This window comes from Cebus imitator, unplaced genomic scaffold (genome assembly GCF_001604975.1).
Source record: "Cebus imitator isolate Cc_AM_T3 unplaced genomic scaffold, Cebus_imitator-1.0 Scaffold60, whole genome shotgun sequence".
NCBI lineage: Eukaryota > Metazoa > Chordata > Mammalia > Primates > Cebidae > Cebus > Cebus imitator.
This window is the reverse complement of record NW_016107375.1, coordinates 2,228,102-2,236,819: the sequence shown is the minus strand read 5'-3', so window position 1 is coordinate 2,236,819 and position 8,718 is coordinate 2,228,102. Positions and strand designations below refer to the sequence as shown.

The 8,718-nt window shown below is 40.4% G+C and overlaps 1 protein-coding gene across 3 annotated transcripts in view; it reads right to left on the bottom strand.

The window, feature by feature from the left end:
- Positions 1-7,867: 7,867 nt before the first annotated feature.
- CUNH18orf32 (chromosome unknown C18orf32 homolog) overlaps positions 7,868-8,718 on the bottom strand; it is a 6,843-nt gene continuing 5,992 nt past the window's right edge. For all 3 annotated transcript variants that reach the window (XM_017529652.2, XM_017529651.2, XM_017529654.2), the window contains exon 3: positions 7,868-8,639. In XM_017529652.2, the coding sequence (XP_017385141.1) occupies positions 8,574-8,639 (66 nt within the window). In that variant the 3' untranslated portion in view covers positions 7,868-8,573. The remainder of the gene's footprint in view (positions 8,640-8,718) is intronic.

Here is an 8,718-nt window from a genome sequence, read left to right as displayed (position 1 = left end):
AAAAAAAAAAAAAAAAAGCAGGGAATTTTTTAGCTGGTCCCAGAAGATTAGAAGGCAGAAAGATGTGCTCCAGATGAGTTGGAAGAAAGGGAATATCGATGTGGGGAGCTGACCTTGGGGGTCACGTGCTAAGGAACTGTGAGCAAGCAGTTTCTGGGAGCTAAGAGCAGGCACTGGCCGACCAAGAGGAAAACAGGACTACAAGGAAATGAATTCTGCTGACATCCAGTGAGCTTGGAGGAGGACCCTGAGCCCAGATGAGAACTGTAGACCTGGCCCGCATCCTGATTTTAGTCTGCTGAAACCCTGAGCAGAGAATCCAACTAGACCAAACCAGGACATTCGACCCCCAAAACAGTGAGGTATTAGATTTGTGTTGCTTTAAGTCCTTACATTTATGGCAATTTGTTATGCAGCTATAGAAAACCAATGCACCAAGGAATTATGGAACTTCACCTGCTGAATTATCAAGTCAGGAACAGGCCGCCTGTGTAAAGCATAGACCCAGGGGAATCTTTGACATTGTTGTCACTGCATATGGTGCCTTCTGAAATTGGGCAGTGCACACTTAGCCCAATTGGACACAACAGCCTTGTAGGAAACTTTATTCACGTACTGTTCCAGCATCTGGGCTACCTCTTTTTTATTTTTAGTTTTGAGATGAAGTCTTGCTCTGCAGACAGGCTGGAGTGCAGTGGTGCCATCTCGGCTCACTGCAACCTCTGCCTCCCGGATTTAAGCGATTCTCTTGCTTCAGCCTCTTGAATAGCTGGGATTACAGGCGCATGCCACCAACTCCAGCTAAGTTTTAGATTTTTAGTAAAGACGGGGTTTCGCCATATTGGCCAGGATGGTCTCTATCTCCTGACCTCGTGATCCACCCACGTTGGCCTCCCAAAGTGTTGGGATTACAGGTGTGAGCCACCATACCCAGCCTCGGCTTCCTCTTTTAACCTTTTTTTTTTGCCCTTAGTAAAAATGAGAGGACGAACCCTAAGGTCCAGACCAGCTCAACGTTTAGAGCATTTGGTATATTTTGTGAATCCTCTACCATATGTTGGCCCTTCACAGTTCATCTGTAGTCATTACTTTCTCAATTTCACCCTCTCCCTTCATTTGAAAAATCTGAAATTTCTTTACATCTTCAGTTTAAATTTACCACTATTCAACTCTCTGACCAAATGCCTTCTGTTCTTTTTCTTAAAACCTTCCATGCTGTCAGTTCATAAGAACAGGTTGCCTATTGTCTTATTCTGTTTTCTATTATTATAACTGAGTAACTGAAACCGGGTAGTTTATAAATCAAATTTATTTCTTAGAATTATGGAGACTAAGAAGACCCAGGTCGAGGGGTGCATCTGCTGAGAGCTTCCTTGCTGGGAAGGACTCTACAGAGTCCCAAGGCAGTGTAGGACATCACATGGCCAAGTGTGCTAACTCAGATTTTTTCCTGTTTTGTTACCAAGGCTGGACTAGAGTGCCATGATCACAGGTCACTGTAGCCTCAAACTCCTAGACTCCAGTGATCCTCCCAGTTCAGTCTCCTAAGTAGCTGGGGTAACAGGAGGGCCCTACTAAGCCTAGATAATTTATTTTTAATTTTTTATAGAGACAGGGTCTTTTATTTTTATTTATTTTATTATTATTCTGAGACGGTTTCCCTCTGTTGCCCAGGCTGGAGTGAAGTGGCATTATCATAGTTCACTGTAGCTTCAAACTCCCAGGTTCCAGTAATCCTCCTGCCTCAGACTTGTAAGTAGCTGGGACCACAGGCAGGCACCACCATGCCAGGCTGATTGTTTTATTTTTATTTTTTTGTAGAGATGAGGGTCTTATTATGTTGCCCAAGCTGGTTTCAAATGCCTCACCTCAAGCAATCCTCCTATCTTGGGCTCCCAAAGTGCTTTAATTACAGGCGTGAGCCACGGTGCCCACCCAGCCTTTTCCTCTTTTTATAAAAGCTTCCAGTTCTCCCAAGATAACTGATTAATCTATTAACTCATAATCCATAAATCCATGAGTGGATTAATCTATTCATGAGGGCTGACCCAATTGCCTCTTAAAGGCCCTAACTCTCAATACTGCCACGTTGGGGATTAAGTTTTCAACAGAGTTTTGGAGGGCACATTCAAACCAAAGAACCCATAGTCTTTGCGTCTTTATTAGGGAGCTGTCACCATGTCAATAAATTTAGCTATAAGGATGGAACAAACAAATAGCTCCCTGTGGAGGAAACCGTTAAGAAAACTTCCCTTCATTTCCTCTTTGATTATGAGTGAACTAGGCTTCAGATCAGTCCCTGGGCTGGGCAAGGTGGCTCATGCCTGCAGTCCCAGCTACTAGGGAGGCTAAGACAAGAAGATCACTTCAGCCCAGGAGTCTGAGGCTGGAGTGAGCTATGATCACGTCACTGCACTCCAGCCTGGGTGACAGAGTGAGACTCTGTCTCTAAAAAATAATAAAAAAATGAAAAGCAGTGGTTGGAGTTTCTTTTTAATCCAATCATTCTGTCTAATAGCTCAACATGCCAGTGAATGGTCACTTTGAGGAAGTGCTGAGTCACCTATGTTTCCTAGGAAGGCAGCCTAGCAATGAAAAAAAAAAAAAAAGTGACAAGACCCAAGAGTTTTAGCCTTAAATAATAAACTGAGAAAATAAGTCTAACTCATAAAAAGAGACAGGAAATGCAGTTAAAATTCACTAAAGCAAAAACAAGTTGTTGAAAAGTAGGTAAATTAAAAAGTTATGATACAAGGTTGGCAAAATTAACTTTATTATTACTTTTTTGAGACAGTGTATTGCTCTGTTGCCCAGGCTGAGTGCAGTGGTGTGATCTCGGCTCACTGCAGCTTCTGCCTCCTGGGCTTAAGCGATCCTCTCACCTCAGCCTCCAGAAACTTTAAAACAAGTTCACAAATACTGATTAGTCTAAACTCACCCTCTCCATTTCTGCCTAATTATTCCCGATACGGTATTACTAACAATTAATATATCAGTAGCTGTGATGTCTCCTTAGACAGTGTAAGTTAAAAGTATGAACTTGAAATCCTAGACTTGTTATTTACATATTTCAACTCCATTATTCCTTTTTTCTTTTTTAAGATAGGGTCTTGCTCTGTTGACTAGGCTAGAGTGCAGTGGCTTCATCAAAGTTCACTGTAGCCTTTGACCTCCTGGGTTCAAGCAATCCTCCCACATCAGCCTCCAGAGTAGCTGGGACCACAGGTACACATCACCATGCCTGGCTAAATTTTTTTTATTTTTGGTGGAGATGAGGTCTCCCTTTGTTGCCCAGGCTGGGATCCTGTTTTCTTTTTTCTCTTTTCTTTCTTTTTTTTTTTTTTTGAGACAGAGTTTTGCTCTGTCACCCAGGCTGGAGGGCAGTAGTGTGATATTAGCTCACTGCAACCTCCACCTCCTGGGTTCAAATGATTCTCATGTAGTCCTAGCAATTCAGGAGGCTGAGGTGGGAGGATCACCTGAGCCCAGGAGTTGGAGGCTATAGTGAGCTATGATCATGCCACTGCACTCCAGCCAGCCTGGGTGACAATGAGACCCTGTCTCAAAAAATAAAATGTTTATATGTATTACTTATAAATGTGGAGATAAATATAGAAAGCCCACAGCTCAATAGGTAAAACCTTTTGGGAGCAAAGAAGTAGGGACAATTAGAAACATTGCAATATTAATTTATATATATATATATATATATATATTTTTTTTTTTTTTAATTGCATTTTAGACTCTGGGGTACATGTGCAAAACATGTAGGATTGTTGCATAGGTACATACATGGCAATGTGGTTTGCTGCCTTCATCCCCCATCACCTGTATCTGGCATTTCTTCCCATGTTATCCCTCCCCAATCTGCCTACCCGCCGCTGTCCCTCCCCTGTCCCCCCAACAGACCCCAGTGTGTGATGCTCCCCTCCGTGTCCATGTGTTCTCACTGTTCAACACCTGCCTATGAGTGAGAACATGCAGTGTTTGTTTTTCTGTTCTTGTGTCGGTTTGCTGAGAATGATGGTTTCCAGATCCATCCATGTCCCTACAAAGGACACGAACTCATCGTTTTTATGGCTGCATAGTATTTCATGCTGTATATGTGCCACACTTTCCCTGTCTAGTCTATCATCGATGGGCATTTGGATTGGTTCCAGGTCTTTGCTATTGTAAACAGTGTTGTAATGAACACAGTATGCATGTGTCTTTATAACAGAATGATTTATAATCCTTTGGATATATACCCAGTAATGGGATTGCTGGGTCAAATGGAATTTCTATTTCTAGGTCCTTGAGGAATCGCCACATTGTCTTCCACAATGGTTGAACTAATTTACACTCCCACCAATGGTGTAAAAGCATTTCTATTTTTCCACATCCTCTCCAGCATCTGTTGTCTCCAGATTTTTTAATGATCACCATTCTAACTGGCGTGAGATGGTATCTCAATGTGGTTTTGATTTGCATTTCTCTAATGACCAGTGATGATGAGCATTTTTTCGTATGTTTGTTATAAATGTCTTCTTTTGAAAAGTGTCTGTTCATGTCCTCCAGCCAGTTTTGAACGGGGTTGTCTTTTTCTTGCAAATCTGTTTTAGTTCTTTGTAGATTCTGGATATTAGCCCTTTGTCAGATGGGTAGATTGCAAAATTTTTTTCCCTTTCTGTTGGTTGCTGGTTCACTCTAATGATTGTTTCTTTTGCTGTACAGAAGCTCTGGAGTTTAATTAGATCCCGTTTCTCTATTTTGGCTTTTCTTGCCAGTGCTTTTGGTGTTTTAGTCATGAACTCCTTGCCTATGCTTATGTCCTGAATGGTTTTGCCTAGGTTTTCTTCTAGGGTTTTTATGGTCTTAGGTCTTATGTTTAAGTCTTTAATCCATCTGGAGTTAATTTTAGTGTAAGGTGTCAGAAGGGGTCCAGTTTCTGCTTTCTGCACATGGTTAGCCAGTTTTTCCAACACCATTTATTAAACAGGGAATCCTTTCCCCATTGCTTGTTTTTGTGAGGTTTGTCAAAGATCAGATGGTTGTAGACGTGTGGCATTGCCTCTGAGGCCTCTGTTCTGTTCCATTGGTCTACATCTCTGTTTTGGTACCAGTACCATGCTGTTTTGATTACTGTAGCTTTGTAGTATAGTTTGAAGTCAGGTAGTGTGATGTCTCCAGCTTTGTTCTTTTTGCTTAGAATTGTCTTGGCTATGCAGGTTCTCGTTTGGTTCCATGTGAAGTTTAAGGTGTTTTTTTCCAGTTCTGTGAAGAGGGTCATAGGTAGCTTGATGGGGACAGCATGGAATCTATAAATTACTTTGGGCAGTATGACCATTTTCACAATATTGATTCTTCCTAACTATGAGCATGGGACGTTTTCCATCTGTTTGTATCCTCTCTTATTTCCTTGAGGAGTGGTTTGTAGTTCTCCTTGAAGAGGTCCTTTACGTCCTTTGTTAGTTATATTCTTAGGTATTTTATTCTCTTTGTAGCAATTGTGAATGGCAGTTTGATCTTGATTTGGCTCTCTTTAAGTCTGTTATTGGTATATAGGAATGCTTGTGACTTCTTTACATTGATTTTGTATCCTGAGACTTTGCTGAAGTTGCTTCGGATTTTCGGCTGAGATGATGGGGTCTTCTAAATTTACAATCACGTCATCTGCAAATAGAGACAATTTGACTTCCTCCTTTCCTAACTGAATACCCTTTATTTCTTTTTCTTGCCTGATTGCTCTGGCTAGAACTTCCAGTACTATATTGAATAGGAATGGTGAAAGAGGGCATCCTTGTCTAGTGCCAGGTTTCAAAGGGAATGCTTCCAGTTTTGGCTCTGGGTTTGTATAGCTTTTATTATTTGGAAATACATTCCATCAATACCTAGTTTATTGAGAGTTTTTAGCATAAAGCGCTTTTGAATTTTGTCGAAGGCCGCCTCTGCATCAATTGAGATAACCATGTGGTTTGTGTCTTTGGTTCTGTTTATGTGGTGGATTACATTTAAAGACTTGCGTATGTTGAACGAGCCTTGCATCCCTGGGATGAAGCCTACTTGATTGTGATGGGTAAGCTTTTTGATGTGCTGTTGCAATTGGTTTGCCAGTATTTTATTGAAGATTTTTGCATCTATGTTCATCATGGATATCAGCCTGAAGTTTTCTTTTATTGTTGAGTCTCTGCTGGGTTTTGGTATCAGGATGATGTTGGTGTCATAAAATGATTTGGGAAGGGTTCCCTCTTTTTGGATTGTTTGGAATAGTTTCAGAAGGAATGGTACCAGCTCCTCTTTGTATGTCTTGTAGAATTCGGCTGTGAACCCATCTGGACCTGGGCTTCCTTTGGTTGGTAAGCTATTAATTGCTGCCTCAACTTCAGCCCTTGTTATTGGTCTATTCAGGGTTTTGTCTTCTTCCTAGTTTAGGCTTGGGAGGGTGTAAGTGTCCAGGAGTTTTTTGTTTTGTTTTTCAGACACAGTCTTGCCCTGTCACCCAAGCTGGAGTGCAGTGCCACAATCTTGGCTCACTGCAATCTCTGCCTCCTGGGCTCAAGTGATTCTCCTGCCTTAGCCTCCTGAGTAGCTGGGATTACAGACATGTGCCACCATGCCCAGCTAATTTTTTTGTATTTTTATTAGAGATGGGGTTTCAGCATGTTAGCCAGATAGTCTTGATCTCCTGACCTCATGATCCACCCGCCTTAGCATCCCAAAGTGCTGGGATTACAGGCATGAGCAACTGCGCCTGGCCATATTATTTAATTTTTAAAAGATAATGTGTACGCCAGGTGCAGTGGCTCACGTCTATAATCCCAGCACTTTTGGAGGTCAAAGTGGAGGATCACTTGATCCCAGGAGTTTGAGACCAACCCAGGTGACATGGCAAAACTGTCTCTACAAAAAAATACAAACACATTAGCTAGGGATGGTGGCATCCACCTGCAGTCCCAGCTACTTGGAAGGCTAAAGTGAGAGGATCAGGACTAGAGGTCAGGACTGTAGGGAGCCATGATCACACTGCCGCACTCCAGCTTGAGTGACAGAGTGAGACCCTGTCTCAAAAAAAAAAAAGTAAAAACAAAAAAGATGTGTGTGCTTAAGAACAAATTAATTTTCAAAAAGTTGCTAGAAGGTTACACACAAAACCAACTGGGGCAGACTCTGGGCGCACTGCCTATGAGCTAGCCTTGCTCCACAAGGAGCAGCACTATTACCAAGACTTGCTGTCTAACAAGATCAAAGAAACAACAAAAAAATTGGTTAAATCTTTGGAGCTGGAATTAGGGAACCAGAGTTCAGAAAGAACATTTGCTTTTCAGTTAGTGTGCTCTTGCATTGTTTTACTATGAATATGTTATTTTTATAACAGTGTTTATATCTTAAAATACAATTTATTTGCTAATGAGAATTTATCTTCTCCCTCAGGTAGCTTTGGACAGAAAAGCTGAGACCTTCTGATTTATATCAAATGAAGTCCAAGTAAATCAGTGACTTGACCAGACGTATAACTTAATAGAGCCTGAATTAGGACCAGGACTTCATTGGTGCAAGAGTCCCCTTTAATCTTTCCCAACTTCAGAGGGAATAAAAAAATACATAAGAATCTATCTCATCATTTTTGAATATTTATAGGTCCCTATGCTGAATATTAAAATCCCAAGCTAAAAGTCATATAGTGGCCTAGGTCCAGACCCAGGCCCAGAACAGCAAAGAACTGCCCAGTTGAGTGAGTGTTGCTGAAAGCCACTAAATTTGGAGTGTCTTGTTATGCAATAATAGTAACTGCTGTCCCACCACTATACAGATGCCATCACAACATCAGAATTCTGCTGATGTGATGAATATTTCCCTTTTGAATATTTAAATAGACTTGAAAAAGAACTACCAGTTAAACTGAATGTTTAATACATTTGTAGGAACGGAAGAAATGTGGTAAGGATTAACATCTTATAATTACATTAGATACATCTGTAAAAGATGTTTCATTTTTCAAAGAAGTTTCCCCCTTTTCCCTATCTTTTTTTTTTTTAATCTTCCTCAGAGCAATAAATAGTAATTACTACATTTATGGACAAGCTGCTCTACTGTGTTGGACAGTAATTATTATATCTTTATGTTTCACAACATTACTACCTCCCAAAATTCTACCTTCATTTCCCTGCACAGTTTCACTGCACAGTTTCATAATAAAACTGTACTCCACTCAAATTAGAAGAGCCCAAACAAATTACAGCAAACAGCAGTCAAATTCATATGAATGAATGATAGAGAACCAAAGATTTTAAAGTGCTGATTTAGTAACATAGTGTCTACTGGCACAAACTTTGTATTTCATCATATTATTAAAACAACAGCAAAAGAAATGAAAGCTACATTAATGAAAAGGGAACTTAAGAATAAGGTCATTAAATATAACTAACTACATTTTAAATACAGATATTATGTATTTCCTTATTAGTATCCGGTAAGTGTCTAGACTTCTATCCTGAAGTCTGGTGTCAGATAAAAAGGTCAAAGACAGTTACAAGGAAGATGCTTCATATTATCAGGTCCATTTTTTACGTGATGTGGTCCTTTAGGAAATTGCTTTAGTCTTTCTTTTTATCAGAGATCTCTGTTGGTCCTTTTGTTGGTAATCCATTTATGTCTGCACCCTAAATGAAAAAAAATTTAGAAATTATTGTAACAAAAAGATATTCATTAAGAGACATACTCCCAAAGTGCTGGGAGGCT